The sequence below is a fragment of the Mercenaria mercenaria genome, chromosome 12 (assembly GCF_021730395.1).
Source record: "Mercenaria mercenaria strain notata chromosome 12, MADL_Memer_1, whole genome shotgun sequence".
Lineage (NCBI taxonomy): Eukaryota > Metazoa > Mollusca > Bivalvia > Venerida > Veneridae > Mercenaria > Mercenaria mercenaria.
Window position 1 is genome coordinate 6737664 of NC_069372.1, and position 18856 is coordinate 6756519.

Consider the following 18856-nt stretch of genomic DNA (forward strand, 5'->3'; position numbering starts at 1 on the left):
TGCTACATTATAAAAATCGATGCAATAGTGAGGGGAGATAATCGGGGGAATATGCATTCACCACCTGTCGCATTATCATAATATTGGCTTCCATTTAGGCGTTGATAGCGTTTCAGTTCATTATTCATTCATCTCAAGTGAAAATAGATATTACGAGCCATTCAATCAATACTCGCCATTGGTAGATAGACATTCTCCCGTTTAAACCAAATTAAATCTACCATATCAAATCAACGCGAGTATACACAAATGTTTACATTTTTTGAAACACTTGAACAATTTATTGCGTTAAACATAGCTGGAATTTTATTGAACAAAACAGTAAAGTAAACTGGATTGTAGCTATTTTTAACCTTCCGTCACGCAAGAAGCTACAGGTATGTTTTATTAATTTTCGTGTATGAACAGCAGACGACATTTTCGTGTTGTCTTGTATGGTAAAACAGTTAAATTTTCTGCAACCATGTGACAGTTATTGATATTTGGGAATTACAAGGTATTCTTAATCGCTACTGAAACTAGTGGGTGTGGTTCCACTTAAGGTAAGGACATTGATGTTTTTTCTGTCAGTTAAATACATGCATGGCATGTTCTCAGTTTATTTATTTCTGTTCGATTTTAGAACGAATTATTACGCCTTTATAAAACTGTAGGCTGTCTAACCGGTAGGTACGCACTGAAGATCGCACTCATTTTTTGCCTTTAAACCGGGGTAATGTGGTTACACCTAACAGCCATGTGCATCAGCTCTAATTAACGTGCATTGAGAAAATTACGTTGATGTTTTCCATATATGCGTCACGCCTTGTTTATTGTTCTCATGTAAAATTTAATATACGTGTCATAAAGAATACTGCATGCATGATGACTTTAGTGAAAAGAAAACACGTTTTCGTAAAAACCTATTTTTCAAAATTTACAAAAACATTACTACTTTGAAAACCATCCCTAATTTATAATACCACCAAAAGCAGTTTATAGATTTTTTTGTATAATCCTGCCTTTATTGAGAAATTGCGCGAACGTTTAGTAATGAATCGATCAGAATAGAATCGTGAGCAGTTTAGAAAATCTCACCACGCCCACTATTTGTAAATGTACAAATGTAATTACTGCAATTTCTCATGTGATAATGCTTAATATGAAACATGTACAATGTCAGGAAATTTAATACATGGTAACTGGATACAAAATCGATCAACCATTTCAGCACTTCATTGACCAATCTCTATCTTATTTACTGCTTACATACATAGAGTATTATATAGTAATCGGTTTTATAAACTTTTAGCCAACTGGCCTAAAAAGTTGTAGTAAAATACCCAAGTCTCTGCCGAGGATCGAACCCCCGACCTCTTGATCTGTCGTGATCCTATCAGTTTCTAGCCTGAGGCATCAACTGAACCTCCTATCAGTTTCTAGCCTCATCCAAATGCACGAATCCGTCAAACATCCTCGTCGCCATAGTAAAACACCAAAGTCTCTACCGAGGATCGAACCCCGGACCCCGTGATCTGTAGGCAGACACTCTAGCCGCGTCGCTAAAGGGTTAACCCAACAGCAAGGCTGTTGGAGGTGGACTTATATACAAAGTAATGGCCCGGTCTAAGTATGTAGGATTACTATTGGTCAGTTTCAAGAAAAGGCACAGTGACAACCAGTCAGATGCCGGAATTAATTTTATTTGTAAGCTTTGACCGCAGTAGGTCTCTGCTAACGAGGTAATCTTGTCGTCTGCGAACGCGACAATCATGTCGTCTGCTAACGAGATAACGCTGTCATCTGATTACGAGTCACCTCTGTCGTCTGCTAACAAGATCTGCCGTCTGCTAACAAGACAGTCCGGCTGGATATACTCCCAGCAGTTAAGAACGAACAGCCCCTTTCGGTTACCGAAGACCGGGTTTGCACCAGCAATCCGGCCATTGATAAAAAGTGTGCCTTAACCCATTACCCATGTCCAAGATATGTGACATTAATTGCGCAGTAGACTATAAGGTATGCCGTAAAAGATCCAGAATTCTTTAAGACTAACGAATCTTACTTTTAATATGGTGCATCATATATGGACAGAAAAATGTTTAATTGCCATTCAAAAACCCGCCCTTATTTGATTTCAGAGTTAATGCAAACATAAATTTGTAGTTTAACTGCTGTTTATTTGGGCGTTGAATTGCACACATCAGGAAGTAGCACACGTTTTAATATCGACGTATTACGACACTCGATATTCGTAATCTTACAAATCCGGATTTGCTTTTTGGCAGCTTGCATATTTTTTCCTCTCTAATTTTAATAGTCATGATTTGATCACATGATAAAATTAGGACAGTACGTAAACTATATAAATATTTTAACAGTTTAAACCGTAATATAGGCTAATTTTTTGTATCCTTTTCACAACACATCTGCGAAAGAATAATACGTTTTATGTAAATTTTGGCAAAGTTGTTGTATTTACGCTGTATTGTCAAACAAATAATAATGCGAAATGTCATACATCTGGGCTATGCATTCTCGCATACCAGAGGTCTAACATGGTTCCTTAGTTAAACTGGTTCGTCTCGGGGATCTGGTCGAACCTCTGATGGATGAGAATGGGGCTCTGATGACAGCACTAAATATATGATGTTCATCATTTATAGCGATTTCTACATTTGTATTTACTTTACTGGATATTAATTGACTTAATTTTCTCAAGAAATTTTGCTTATTTTTAACGTAGCTTTTATCAGCTGTTTATGTCTGCTATTTTTCAGCAGTAGAACTTCATCTTAAAATAACTTAAGGCTAGGTCTACTTAAATATTTAACATTTAAAACGCTCTGGAATACATTTTCAGCGTAAAATGCTGTCTCAACCGGAAGAAGGCCTAACACTCCTTTTTGAAAAAAAATCTGGTAGACATAAAACCCGTAAGTTTTGAAATCCTTAAAGATATACTTCGCCCATCCTTTAAAGTACTTTCCCATTATACCTATTGACTTTAAATGTAGCAAATCCTCATTAAATGCACTTAACTTGGCTCAATATATAAAGTTACTGGATTTAGAGCTGCTGTGATGTAGAAAAAGTCACTTGTCAAGCCAGTGTTTCGGTGGTAGTGCAAATATTCATGCTGTGTGTAATTATACAAATGAACCGTGCCATGAGAAAACCAACATAGTGGGTTTGCGACCAGCATGGATCCATGACGTTCGCTAACAGTTTCTCTAATTGCAATAGACTTTAAAAGCGAACAGCATGGATTCTGACCAGACTGCGCGGATGCGCAGGTTGGTCTTGATCCATGCTGGTCGCAAACCCACTATGTTGGTTTTCTCATGGCGCGGCTCATATATATTTCGTATTTACATAGATTCTGTGTAAGTGGTCATTCATTTCTTTAAATGTGGAATTTGGGCTTGATATAACTTTAAAGGTATATATAGATACAAAAGTCAGCATAATATCCGTGCTTACGAATGTTTGTTTAATAGTAATCGGATAAGAGTTGTTGCGCCATACGAAATCCTCTAAAGTATAAGTATATAATAATACATTGAGAATTCAAATATTTGTAATTTAATTTCGCAAAATGAAACATAAGAACGCGGACTATTTATGCTCTAAAGCATACATATAAATTATTCTTCAAAGCTTCTTTGGTATTTATAACCTTGCTACATTTGCTTGTAATATAATATAGAGAAATATCACAAATAAGATCTATATTTTTTTGAGGCGGAAAAGAAGACTGTACGGCATGTACGCATTTAAAGCAACCCGCTGGAAGGTTGTAGATTAACCGAAATTTCTTATATTTAGTCGGTATTAATAAGGTTTCGTCGGTATTAATAAGGTTTCCAGGAAGGCGTGTTGGTGCAGTGGTAGTCCTTTAATAATTGTGTGAATACCAACAGGACTCAGGCTCGATATTCGTTGAGAGCTTGACATTGCAAACCAAGGCGTAGTAATCGAAAGTAACTTAATATGCTTGTCACGTCAGATTTTGGCGTAGTTGTCAAAACGACAACGCTCGAACCGTACTTAGTTACAAACCGGAGAAAAGATAGGCACTTTGTAGCTGTATTTTTGTAAGATGTCACGCTGTCTGGAAGCTTAATATAGAATGAAAAGTCGACTATATAACGTCGTACACTTTTAAATGCCCCCGCCACAAAATGCCTGGGGATGTGGGGTGGGGGGATATAGTGTTTCCCGTGTGTGTGTGTGTGTGTGTGTGTGTGTGTGTGTGTGTGTGTGTGTGTGTGTGAGCGTGTGTGTGTGTGTGTGCTGTGTTCGGGAAATGGTGGTGTTCGTGTCCGGGCTACAACTTTGACATGCATGGTCCAATTTCAAAATAATTTGACACAAATGATAAGCATGGGTAGACCATGTGTCCTGCGCAACAATCATTTCACTAGCTCAAAGGTCAAGGTCACAGTCCTTAGTTGAACTTAGCCAATTTTTACTACATATACAGATTACTAAATTTTCTGGTTTTCCTACATTTTATTTTGTAAATGAATAGGGCCAGGGGTTTTTCTTTTAGTTTGTGAGCAGTAGCATGCCTGTGACCTTTCTCATGTTGCGGGGGCGTCCGTGTCTATGACACATATCTAGTTTGGAGTACATATTCTGTGTCTCGTCTGCTTGCAAGTGACGTTTGAGCAGTCTAAAATTAAAACATAAACACGCTGTATCAGCAAAAGGGCGGCCTCTATAACTGATCATACTTGAACAATCTTGATAGTTTTACCTGAAAATTGAAAATTGTCACCAGTCATGCGATATTTGATTTTCAGGTACGTAGTGATTTTTCTATTAATCTATGCAAAACCCAGTACAAAAAAGTATACAGTCATTATAACAAACATAGCGAGATGAAAAAATAAAATTTACTGATCATATGGGTAAGATATTTCAAATGCATCACACCAAACAACTTTTCTGACTCCACACCTGGCTTTTTGTTTTTTATTTTGACAGATTTGAATGAAAATTGTATATAGTGCTTAAGGATTATTTTGTTTTAATAGAAATATAATTCATTGAATCAATGAAATACGGAATTTTCAACTCTGTTTATCCGTCAGTATTTTCAATACTGGCGTGTAAATATCATATCAGGTTTGTGACGTCGCAATGTTTAGAAAAAATGTTTAAAAAGTATGTATATAGTGAGTACCGTTTTTCTCTAATTCATTATCTAGAGACTTTAAAACGTATATATCAGTTACCATTTAAAAGGAGACAAGTGGTGAGATGGAACGCCCTCGGGAGGTTGCGCGGTATATAGTCAACAAGTGATAGTAATTGCTTGATAAAGTCATAAATTACCACTAAATACTATCTTGATCTGTAATGATTGAATTGCTTAACGGATTGACGATTTGTTTCATTTACTATTGTTTACACGGAAAATAACGATTTAAAAGTCCCCCGATCATCGTAATGGACTACATGTAATTCATTTCTCCACCAGCGCTGTAACCCCTAGTCAAAGCAAAGTTAACCGTTACCCTATTTTCTTTATGACAGAGAGGGTAAAACTTTGCTCATTCATTTTATTCCGGCACACAGGTTGTCCATTTAGTCCCGTAACCCTCAGACCAATTGTGAAAATTAATAGGATATTTGCTTATAAGACGCTAGTGACCCCTACTGACCTGTTTTGAAGACAGAATATTAAAACCATGACTTTGAGATTAAAAATGGTATGCATTAGAAGGAGTCGAGTGAGTGTATTCGGCCAGCTTATAACCTTTACTGAGATTAGGTCATGAAGGTCAAATTTCAAGGTGACATTCAGACTGAAAAAAAATTGCTTTTCAATAAGTCATACATTCAATGTATATCATAATTCATAAGCTGATAAACTTTCATTAGTAGTGACTTTTCACTGTAGTGTCGCTATATCAAAGGTCAAGGTCAAAGTAACAATAACACGGGGTCCTATCAATAACAGGAAAGATTCACCAGTTTTTGCTCATTAAATCAGCCATCTCGATAAGCCAAACGAGTTATTACCTTGACGACTCACACCCAAATTTAAGGTAACTTATGAACTTGCATTGTCAACAAGTAACATATGACCGTACAACGACAGGAAGCGGGGGCGCCAGTGTCCTGTGGACACACATCTAAGTTTTCTTTTTATTATCAACACGATTACATTTGCTCTCAGTTCATTGGCCGGGTAATCTAACAGAGAATTTCTTTATAATACTAAACGTTTTTTTCCAGCCTTGAGTGTTTGTTGGGTTTAACGTCGCACCGACACAATTACAGGTCATATGGAGACTTTCCAGCTTTGTTGGTGGTACCCCTCCGTGCATTATTTCATCACGGGCGGGCACCTGGTTAAAACCACCAACCTTCCTTAAGCTGAATGGCTTCCTCACATGAAGAATTCAACGCCCCGAGTGAGGCTCGAACCCACATCAGTGTGGGGCAAGTGATTCGAAGTCAACCACCTTAAGCACTTGGCCACGGATGCCCTCTAGAGCCTTAGGAGAAACATAACTTTTTGAAAGAATCGAACAGTGAGAGGTACTGATTCTGATAGTCTGACTTTACAAGTTCTTCTAAAGCTATCATAATTCGCAATGATTGCCTCGTCCCCTAGCTGGTGGCACATTAGTTCTAAGTGGGGGATAATTGTGCTGTAAATTTTACACAGTGATGTACCTGAAGTAGTTGAGATCAAGTAATCTGTAATGAAATTTATCTCTTTCTTCATAATGACACTGATAATGGCTAAGAAAACCCTTTTCTCTCTAGGAGATAATCTAATTTTTACAGAAAATGCTATTTAAGAGGATTTTATGGCAGATATATTTATTTTAAGAACTCCGCTAACGACTGATGCCAGTCTGGTCCTAAATATAAACTCGTTAAAGGACCATTCTTAATATAAACAGACAACTTATTTGTGATAACGCCACCTGTTACACCGCCGCTGTCAGATTCTGCACCAGCAGTCAGTATTAAATGTTACACTTTTTGTCCTCGCTGTAACAGCGAACGACCAAAGTCACTTTTTTAAAACTCTGTTTGTACAAAAAAAAAATGTTTTTACTTAAAACTACAAGTTAAACTAATAGAAATCAACTGATGCAGTGATCATGGTTTAAAGCTTGCGCCTCCTAACAGGGAAGTAGCGAGCTCTCTCGGAGTTTTTTTTTGACCACGGTCTTCACAAACCTTAATCTAATTAGATACTTAGATGCTGAATTGCAGCTGAAAGAACGTCGTCGCAATCAATGGGAACTTGTTGTGCATTTTCAATATTTTAAGCTGCAAATGTGACAGCATTTATTGACAAGATAATAAAACAATTGGGAGTGTAAATTTCTTTGTAGAAGCTTCAAGTCTAAATATTGTCTTGTCTGTTGTTTAGATATACTAAACAAATACTTGAGAGCTGTTGACCCCGATTTTGAAAAGGAAAATATGCAAAACATAGTCATTGCGGAGATAAAATGTTTGCGTTGATATTTTTGTATTATGGCCAATACAATACACTGAGATAAGAGGCAATTACCTGTATATCTTAATGAAAAAATGACATGAGAAAATTCTTTGGATGATTATTGAAAGGTAAAAACTTAATTTTATGGTTAGCTTGTTTACAAAAAAAAAAAAAATACGTTAAGTTGTAAGTAACATTATAGTTTGTTTACGTTATTTTCCTGTTATTTTATTCACCGTTTAGAAACAGTGAAACCTCTTGAAAGCGCCACCTCTGAAACTGCTAGACTTTGTTCGTTATTTGAGTTGCTGCTTTAGAGGGTAGATGCTTTAGAGAGGTTGTTGTTTTGGAGAGATTGTCGCTTTAGAGAGGGTATTGTTTCAGAGAGGTTGTTGCTTTGGAGAGATTGTCACTTCAGAGAGAGATTGTCGCTTTAGATGGGTTGCTGCTTTAAAGAGGCTGTTGCTTTAGAGAGTTGTTACTTAAGATGGGTTGCTGCTTCAGAACGGTTGCTGCTTCAGAGAGGTTATTGCTTTAGAGAAGTTGCTGCTTCAGAGAAGTTGCCGCTTCAGAGGGGTTGTTGGTTTACAGAGGTTACAACATTAGAGAGGTTACTGACTGAGAGGTTCTTGAATTTGAAAGGCTGCTGCTTTAGAGATGTTATTGCTCTAGAGGTGGCTGATTAAGAGTAGTAGCTCCTCTAGAGGGGTTGTTGCTTTAGAAAGGTGGCTGATTAAGAGAGGCTGCTGCTTAAGGGAGATTAATTTATCAGGAAAATTGTAAAGTTTGAAAGGTATCTAAAGTATATTGTTTTAGCGTTCATATTTGCACTGGTACTTGCACATGTCGGATTCAGTAAGCGCCTTTAAAAAACTTTTTTAGCCAGATTTAAAATGCTTTATAAACGTGTTTATATCATAAATCTGGACAGAGTACATTTAACGTTTAGCGAACCACTTAATTGGTTTCTAGGTTAATGCATTGTACGTGTTCACGTATTAATTAATTAGAATTAACCGCTCTTTGAAGAGGTGTTGTTTAGTAAAGGGCATAACGTAACGTCGAATGTTGTTCTTATTCATGCCTTGCATTAGTAAACAGTCATTAACGACCGGAAAATAAACGGTAATATTAAAATATAGCGAAGTAAAAATTGAAAGTTTTCTTCAGAATTGAGCAGATAAACTACAAATGGACAAAAATTCAGTTTAAAACCAACCTTTTCTACACCACTTAACCATCAGTTACAATTATGAATTTCACATTGTTTCATGACTGTGAAATCTCCTGGGGGGCAATATCATGGTTAAATAAAGCGTCATTGATTACAACACACGGCTGCCTGTCAACACAATGATGGTCCACACGAGACCTTCTGATCACTTGCACGTTTTAGTTGTTGTCATTCATCTGAAAATCACAGTGTTTATAATATTATAAGTAGTTACAATTCACGTTGACATATCTGTCAAGGCTGTTCAATATCATTTAGCAACATTTTATGACTTTCGTTCATGTTAAATATTTGTTAGGTCCATAGCGCTCACTGCAAATCTTTGACAAAAGTACGAAAATCGTTTTTAGCTCGACTATTCTACTCGCCCTGGCGTCAGCGTCACACCTTGGTTAAAGTTTTGCATGCAAGTATATACGGTATGGCTATCATTTAAAGGTATATATAATATAGCTTTGAAACTTATTTTTTCTTTTTTTTTTGGTCAATTATCAACCTCACTGGGTTAAGTCTTATAACTCTGACATGTATTTTGGGCAAATTATCCCCCTTTTCGAACTTAGTAAATCCTAGTTAAAGTTTTGCGTGCAAGTTACTATCTCCAGAACTAATGCAGATGCTGAATTGAAACTTCACATGTGTCTTCGAGGTTATAAAACTAAGAGATACCATCAAGTCCCATAACTCTGTATGTATTTTGGCCAAATTATGCCCCCTTTTGGACATCCTGGTTAAAGGTTTGCATGCAAAGTTACTATCTCTAAAACTGATGCAGACACTGGATTGAAATTCTATAGATATTTTGACATTTAGGGTAATATTCCTGCTTCCGGGACAACAGTTCGAATAGTCGAGCATTGGCTGTCTTACGGACAGCTGTTGTTGTATTTCATATCATTCCTTATGCAGAAAAAAAATGTCTATCAGATTACGATGTTGCTAAAATCTATATTTTGGTTGAAGGTCATAAAATCAATTAAAAAAGCTCCAACGGAAATCTAATCTGTACTAAGTTATCTATGGATAGTATGAAGTGTAAACGAACAGTAGTTAAAGTACGTGAACAGAATAGAACAGAACAGAACAGAACAGAACAGAACAGATACTTTATTAAGACTTGTACATGGTACATCATCCTTTATAAATATATAGTCAACGTGACAATAATCATGACATAAGGGATGTTGTATATTTAGTATTTTAGACCTGACTATAATTACATATACAATAGAAAACATGTGGAGAAGGAGAACGCGAGGAATCTCAGACTGGCCACCTTTAAGTGGAATCCTTATGATACTATACCGTACGGTAGAGTATACCGGAGTAACGGCTTTTTTCCATGACTTAATACAACATCAAATGTGTGTCACTTACTTAAATTAATGCTAACAAGTACCGAGTAGTCACAGGCGAATGAGGTTGGGAGGGAGGTGAGTTTGGTGGGCGAGAATGGGGGCGTGCAAGGAACCACCTGAAAAGCACTATTTGCGTTTAATTTTGATATATTTTTGAACGAATGTAAATGTAAATGCGTATATATAAATGAATGAATGAATAAAGTAAATAAATAAAACACCATTTGTCCATTGACAAGAAGAGCATACACTTACTAATTTGATCGTTTTGTCATTTGTATAGCTAAATCTTGCTTTTATGTCGTTTGAAATGATTGATAATGTGTTTTCATGTCATTGTTGCATAACATGATGACAGGCATGCAAATTGAGACTTTTTAGTATATGCTAATTAGTGCAATGTTGTGCATTGTTTTGCTAACACACTGTTGTAGCTAGAGATATATTTGGATATATGACAATATGGGTGGACAACATTCAGGATTATCTTATTATGGTAATTGAGCCGTGCCATGGGAAAACCAACATAGTGGCTTTGCGACCAGCATGGATCCAGACCAGCCTGCGCATCCGCGCAGTCTGGTCAGGATCCATGCTGTTCGCTAACAGTTTCTCCAATAGGCTTTAAAAGCGAACAGCATGGATCCTGACCAGACTGCGCGGATGCGCAGGCTGGTCTGGATCCATGCTGGTCGCAAAGCCACTATGTTGGTTTTCCCATGGCACGGCTCGTATAGTTTTTATTAAAAATTTCACTCTTCGCGTCAAGAAGAATGAGTAAAGAAATGCTAATTTATTAAAACGTCGCTTTTAATTTGTTTGTAGTAATATCACAATAGTATGGGATATAAATGCCGGATACACACACTATAAGAATCTTTCAATGGTTGAAGGTGCGGATCATCCGGATGGAAATGGTCAGATATTTCCATCTGCACTTTCAACCTTTTTCTTGCATGTCGTATTCTTCAGTCAATAGAAGAATTAGTGATTTTCTTTTAAAAATCATTTTATTTTGGTAGTGTATGAATTTACGCTTTTCGTTCATAAATTACAGCACGTGAGTCATCTTACAACCCAGGGTGTAAGACGACTTTTTCCGGGACTGGCAAAAACACGGGAAAATCTTGTCCGGCATGCAAGAAAAATATATTAATTAATTAGTAATGTTCTCAAACTGAAAAGCAGTTTGTCGAATTATGTATCCAGTTTTAAAAAAATCATATAATTGACCGAGGAACAGATTTATCTATATTAATGAAAACGTTGTTAGGACAACATTTTCTTTGCACATTTGACGCACATTTGGTAGGAAGTATTACAGTTATAAAGGTTTCTCATTGATCTGACACACAATTACTTTAGTACAACAAACATTTCATTCATAAAAACGTTGGTCAATTGGTCATTTTATTGTAAGCTAGTAAACTTGACCAGGGGCTTTACTTTGATGTTTTACGCCCACTTTGAAACTGCACGTACTTACATAAATTTGGTCAGGGGTGTTCAAAAAGTTAGCATTGAATTTTACGAGAGCACCGTCTATGGAAGTTGTGAGATTTTATCTTTATTTATAAAGATGGGAAAACCTGTTGCAAGATGTTTTCTTCAGTGTCATACTAAAAAGAACGATACTGAAATAACAGAAATATGTATTAGACAGCTCCATTAGTAACCCATGGAGACCTTGCCTTGAAATTAGAGATAGAAAGTATAATAAATAAATAAATAAATAAATAAATAAATAAATAAATAAAAAAGTGGGCAGTCTGTTATTTACTTGTACCTTTAATCTCAGTAACAGCGGATTGCGTGCCATTCCAAAGCTACTGATGAGAAAACGTTTCGAACTTTACGAACATCCCTTTGCATGTGTTTTAATTGGACATTTAAAAAGCGTGGAATGTATATTAGATGGAGAAAATATTTATTTACATTTATAAAGATTGGTGGATATATTATGTATGTATAATGCTTTTGTGTTAAACAGTTTAGACAGCAGTTGTGTGTGCATACATCATCATATACTGGTATTTCCAGACAGATTGTGCAAAATGATATATTTTTATATATTGTTCTCCATTGTCACAAAAATGTCGTTTACAACAAAGACACTTTATTTCATTGACATATCCCTGCAGAGCAAATAAAATCCCCCAATACACTTTTAAATCCGCAATTTCTCTTTTCATGAAATGAGAAAGAAGATAATTTTTTCTTTTGTCCCGTAATTTAAGTGGTAATTTGACAATGAAAAGGATGAAAAGGGATCGTTCTTCCTAGAAGTTTTATATTACTTTCTGTTCGAGTTTGGATGAGGAAGGTAGTACTGAGTTCAAACATTTCAACACATATTTAAAAGTAACGATCAAAGACCTTCCCGTTTTAATAGTTTTGTTAAATTTGGGACAAAACTACAAAATCTTGACTTGAGAATTATTTTGATGAAACTGTTAAAGAATCGATTTTTTTTCAGGAGATAGGGGCATCTTCATTTTGTTTTATTTCTTAGCGCCTTCTGTTTTTTGATAGCTCTTTGTTGTTGTTTTTATCTCTAAAACGAAGTCGTGAAAGTCCATTTCGAAGAAAGTTGATACTACAGATCAGCTATTACATTTTATAACGCATTTAAATGTTCATTATAATATTACATGCGCGTTTATGTGCGTATTTATTTATGTATTAGTTGAAATATTTAAATAATGTAATGCAATGTCTTTTCCGATCACATTAATTCAGTTGCGAAGATATCAAACGGGGTTGATTCCAGGGTTTCAGTCATACGAATTTATCTTGCCTCCTACAAGTTTCTTGCATTTCTATTGGTCTAATAGACGTCACGTGGAGACAGGATATATTCCATATCCTGCTAGTACATTTCAGATATGAATTTTGATTAAAAAAATGGCTGCCACTTTGTTAATTTACAAAATATTAGATTATAGCATGTAAGTAAAGGGTAGTCGGAAAGATAAAATCGTTACACAGCTTGTTGGTGACAGGATACGGGATATACGCTGTCTCGAAAAAACATATCAGGCTCGAGCTTCGCTCTCGGCTGATATGGATTTCCTCGACAGCGTATATCCCGTATCCTGTCACCGACAAGCTGTGTAACTAATAATATTCTACGGTTAAATCAACGTGAGTTTATATTGCATTAAAATGTGGCTGCAGTTGATCAAACCTGTGCACAAATTTCTGTCACTGCGCAGTAAGTATGCGGTATTGTGGGAAATGAACAAGACATGGTACAACATTTCTCCATTAATACATCGCGGTAGTGTGAATCGTAACGTGAACAGGTGCCTAAACGTCGTTTTAACGTGTTTTTTTTTGAAAAATATAACTGTGGTTTGAAAAAAAAAACAACGTATAACATTTACATTCATGTGTATCAAAATTGTTTTAGACAAGATCAGATTTTACTAGGCTTATGTATAAAAGGCCTAAACCGTAGATTTCTTTGCACGATAACCCACTTCCAACGTCGTGTGAACTTTCAAAGATTTCATAAAAGACAGAACTTAAGCGTACATGTTATTGCTTAATTTGGATTTGATCATATTTGTTAAGTTTTGATATCGGTTGATATAACAGGCCGAATAATTGACTACCGGCACGAAAATAATACATTTTAATGGTACATGAAACACAGTCACCAGTAATTATGGTATATTAATTTCAAGGCAGAATTATTTAACAGTCAAAATTTTATTATAACAAGAACGTTTATTTATAGCATCAAAATATCGAATACATTTCCCAAGTAATCACAGGCTCTTTGCAAACCAGTGTGTTTGGAAGGGTTTCCGTATTGTATGTGTCTATGGTATGTTAGAGCAACTTTTTCATTTCCGGTTTGTTAAGTCCGGACCACCAAGACGATTTGCAAAGCGTTGATTAGATATTGATAAGTTCACACTGGAAGTATATGTGTGTTTTGTGCGACCTCTAAAGTGGTGATATACCGATACATAATATAGGAAACGCCTTATTTCATACTTTTAATATAATTTCACTTGATATTTGCAGATTTTGAGCAAGGATATCTGGAAGCGGAAGCAGAGGCCAAATCAAAAGGCGAACATCCACTTGAGAAAATGGAGGCGGAGTATGTCGGGATTTATCTTGGGTCAGCCATGCTTACGAAGGGTACCACTGGTCTCGGTGTGATACAAAAACCTCTTCGTGATAAATACTTCGCGTTCAGGAAATCGTCTGACAATAAACTTGGACCGGAAATAGGAATTCGAATAAATCCACGAGGAATAATTCTTTTGTTTCCGGGTGGTCACCATGGTCACCCAAACGACGAGTTTTATGAAATTTCTTCGATTCATTTTATCGAGGCGGTTCAGTTTGTTACAGTGAAACAAAAGGATAAAAAATACTATGGGGCATTTCTTCCAATTGACGAACCCGAGGGAAATCCAAGCCAGGATAAATTGTTTGTGCAAATCGAGAAGAAATTCAATCATTTGAATAAGATTTCTCACCCTCCAATGTTAGCTTGTGTCATGCGTAGACCAACTGGAGTAAAAGCCGTTGACTGTCATATGTTTGTTATTCCAGTCGTTGAAGACGCATTACGGATCGCAGATATGGTACATAGATTTCAAGAGCGTCCAGATAACCCGGAATTCTATCATGGCCGTCCTCCGCTAGATCGACTTGATTATCCGCCAGAACCTGACGTGATTCCACGAAATTTAGGGCCGCCACGCGAGCGTGATCCTCGCAACTCGGGACCACGTGATTCAGATGATTACGCTTATCTGTACAAAGGCAGGGGCCTTGAGCTTAAGCAAGAACATTTTGCTAGAGGTAATGAAGAAGACGAAAGACGCTTTGAACCAAATAGGAGTTATGAACGGGATTTTCGTGAAGATCCTCAAAGATACCCGCCTCCAATGACAGGGAGGCCTGGCAGCCTCGAATTGAGAGAAAGAGACAGGTTAGCTCCTCGAGACTTCAACAGGGACCCTTATGTAGACAGAAGACCTCGGGAATTTACAACAGCTGGTGGTAAATATGTTGAAAGGGATTCTTTTGGTAGTGAACATGAATTTGATAATCGAGTGATTCATGAACGACAACGTTCTGGTGGAGACAGAGAATTGGATCGATTTTCTGGCGGAATGTCGTCAAGGAACGAGTTTCCGGACAGACGCCCCGGAATGTCCCCAAGAAATGAATACCCGGACAGACCTAATCTTCCACCAAGGGGAGATTACAATGGTCAGCGCGACAGAGGACCGGGCAGTTTTACAGGTAGATACCCGGACACTTCTCCAGATCAGCGTCGCGGACCGCCGCCGTGGCAGGGAAGGGGACCGGGAGAAGAACCTCGGAACTATAGAGGCGATGAATATTCTAGACCGTTCAGAGGGGATATGCCCCCACGATCGCCCCCATTAAGTTCGCGTGGTCGGATATCACCGAGGTCGCCCAGGTCACATTCTCCGCCACGAGGTCATTCTTCTCCCCGCGCACAATCACCAGAAGGGGACGATCAGGTATATTCGGCATCGAACCTTGAAAGTCGAATGGAAGAAGTGCAAGGTGGAAAACCAGTGGCAAAAGTACCACCAAATCGCCACGCTGGTGTACGTGTGTTACCAAGTTTGCCCATTCCTGGTGCTAAAAACATTCTAAAACCCGTGTCCCCACGTACCTCTGACGTACCGGCCAAAGCTGAAGAAAGACCCCCGTCATATAACTTTAATACTAAAGCTGATAGCGACGAAGAAAATCCATACGACAACGCGCCGGACAATAGACATTTACAAAGGCAAAATAGGCCTAAATCTGAAAATAGTCCTCTGGTACATAAAAGAACGGACTATATCCATGCTTCAAGAGTTAAAAGTGATGATTATGGTAACGGTTACGGTGATAATGTAGGTTATAGTAACAAACAGCAAAATAAACAATGGTCTTATGAAGACGAAAAAGAGAAGTTTTTAAAAACTAGGGATGTTGGTGGTGGATGGAGCAGTGCAAACAAATCTAAATCCGCGCACGAGGGATTTAGTGGTCCTGGACCGAATGACCGGGGTGGGAGACATATGAAAGATATGGAAATTGAAGACATGTTTTCTAATATGAGAACTTCTAATCCAGGCCGAAATGATTTAGATTTTGAGAGATCTTTGGGGTATTTGCCATAAAGTTGTGAAAACAAATATTTAAACAGTGATCCGTATTTAAATGATATCCACGAATGTGCAGTCATGAACTTTGTGTATAATGTTAGATATTTTTTTTTTGTGTCACTACGCAGTAGTGTGTTTATGAAAACTGAGAATGCTGTATACAAAAATAAGGGATGGATTATTCTAGAAATGTCCACATTTTTGTCGAGTGACCTTCATCCGCAAGACTTTGTTATTGATATGTTTTTCTTTGGAAGAAAAAAATCACCAAGGCTTTTGCTATCAGTTTATAGCATTTGCACATTTTAAGCTATTTTGTTAATATGAGCCGCATCATGAGAAAACCAACATAGTGGCTTTGCGACCAGCAAGGATCCAGACCAGCCTGCGCATCCGCGCAGTCTGGTCAGGATCCATGCTGTTCGCTAACAGTTTATCCAATTCCAATAGGCTCTGAAAGCGAACAGCATGGATCCTGACCAGACTGCGCGGATGCGCAGGCTGGTCTGGATCCATGCTGGTCGCAAAGCCACTATGTTGGTTTTCTCATGATGCAGCTCATATGATATTTCATAGGCGCAGTAACTCAGTTGTGTTCGTTGCTAAACTTACTAGTATGCAGAATATATTTAGTTATATTCAGACGTGTTAATGTGCGAACCTGATACATTAAGCTGAAACTCTAAACTTTCCAAATACATTGTATGTAACTTTAGTATGATAAAGTTTGTAACCATATAAAAATATTCAGGACGTCTTTTCAATATCTGCTCTTATTTCATATGTTAATGACAATATTTGAATAGACACTTTTAAAAAGTTTGTATTAACTGCGTCGCGAATCTCTACATCTTGAACGCTTCAGTTATTCTTTCACGATTTAAAGCGACTGGTTTACATTGTTGGTGTAAAAGGAAGTCTTCTCAAAGTTTTGAAAAACTGTATTTTATAAAATGTTAAACATTTATGACATACTACTTGATGCAAATGTGAAATACCAACAACAGAGTTCTGAAAGGCACATAAGGACATTTTGAAATGAAGTCAGCATCCTGCACGTGTTTTTCGTAATATCAGATGTGAAAGTATTGATATTTTTTTTCACTCTAACAATTGACACGATAAGATTTAAACCAACTTACCTATGATTAACAGGTTTACAAAATACGATTTCTGTTAAATATTTTGAAATACAAAATGTATCTATGTAAGTTGAACAAAAACATTAATAGATATTTATAGATAGTTTTGGTACGAAATATTCTAGATCACCCCTGACTAAAACCTGAACTGTATTTTTAAGAGAACTTAAGAATATCAACGTTGGGATTTATTTCCTATACTTGCTGACCATTCCGGAAGTTTTAAAGTTTGTCTATCACGTTTTAAATCTTCACTCACACCATAATAATTATCTATTACATCTGTGTGACTGGATTGCAGTTTATATATAATATTTTTGGAACGCTAAAAATAAGATAATCGGGAATATCCCAATCTTTGAATCTTCCAAATCAGGTCGACTGTACTTTATTACATGTTCCAAAAAATAAAGAAAATAATTAAATCTTTGAAAGACTGCCAGTTAAGGTTCGTTTTAGTACATTTTAAGTATATTGAAGACTTTATCTTTTATACCTTGAATTTTGAAGTACATGCTTTCTCTATACATACTGAATTTTGTTGTACAGAAGTGAACACTTGCTTGGATATTATTCCGTATCTAAACTGATATGTATTTTGGTATTTATTTATGAAGTGAAGGTCGACTAACTTTTTCACAATCTTCCAGAGGGAGAGACCCCCTGATCGCCCTATTAGAAGGAAGATATCCCCTCCTATACCTCAAAATTTAGACCTAAAAATGCACCAGAGGCCGCCATTTCACACCTATATTTAAAAAAATTCCAGAGGGAGACCCCTCCCCTAACACAAGGGGGTTCCCCTCCTGTACTTAACCCCGCTCGGCGTTATGCGCATCGCCAATGACGCCATCGTTCTAAACTTGTGTTCCCCACCCCACATCAATTATTTCTGGATCCGGGCCTGTTACTAGTATTTTATTTTAGTATATATTAATCAGATGTTGCTCGCAAGCTGGTCTTCTATTGTTTGTGAATATATTTTTTTGTAACATACAGTTTTGTTTTGTTGGTTTTTCTTTAGTTGTTTCCCTGTCCAAAACTTACAATGAATTATCGATTTTATGTTTTAACACTCCTTCCCAAAAGTATTTCAGTTATATAACGACGGTCAGTTAATATCACTAGTGTGTTTGGATTATGAATGAATATTGGCCTGTTCTCCTCAAGTAAATGACAACTTCTCCACGTGAATCATAATGGAGAACGCATGGCCTAAGACACGCTGTTATTTGTCAACAGACGCCCCGGCCAAGGATCGAACTCGCGATAGTCTTCTGTTCTACCTTCCGAACTAACTACACGGCTACTAGTACCTAATTTATGGAGGGTAAAATATCAACAAACGATGACCTTGCCATGTAATATTTATCTTCTTGTGAAATGATATTACAGATAATCAAGAGAAATAGGGGGTGTAGGACCCGCCCCAAATGTAAAAATCATCACAAATGTGAAAATGGTTACAAATGTGAAAAAAATGTGTTATATATGTAAAAATATTCCAT

General features: G+C 36.9%; 1 protein-coding gene across 4 annotated transcripts; it reads left to right on the forward strand.

Moving 5' to 3' along the window:
• Nucleotides 1–118: 118 nt before the first annotated feature.
• On the forward strand, nt 119–18346 carry LOC123533789 (uncharacterized). 4 transcript variants are annotated; one of them, XM_045315661.2, is made up of 2 exons: nt 119–377; nt 14084–18346. In XM_045315661.2, exon 2 carries the CDS (start codon nt 14152–14154, stop codon nt 16219–16221), a length of 2070 nt encoding a protein of 689 aa, XP_045171596.1. In that variant the 5' UTR covers nt 119–377; nt 14084–14151; the 3' UTR covers nt 16222–18346. The 4 variants fall into 4 exon arrangements, with proteins under 4 accessions (XP_045171596.1, XP_045171595.1, XP_045171597.1 ...); XM_045315660.2 differs by lacking the exon at nt 119–377 and adding an exon at nt 387–542; XM_045315662.2 differs by lacking the exon at nt 119–377 and adding an exon at nt 7455–7584.
• Nucleotides 18347–18856: the final 510 nt, after the last annotated feature.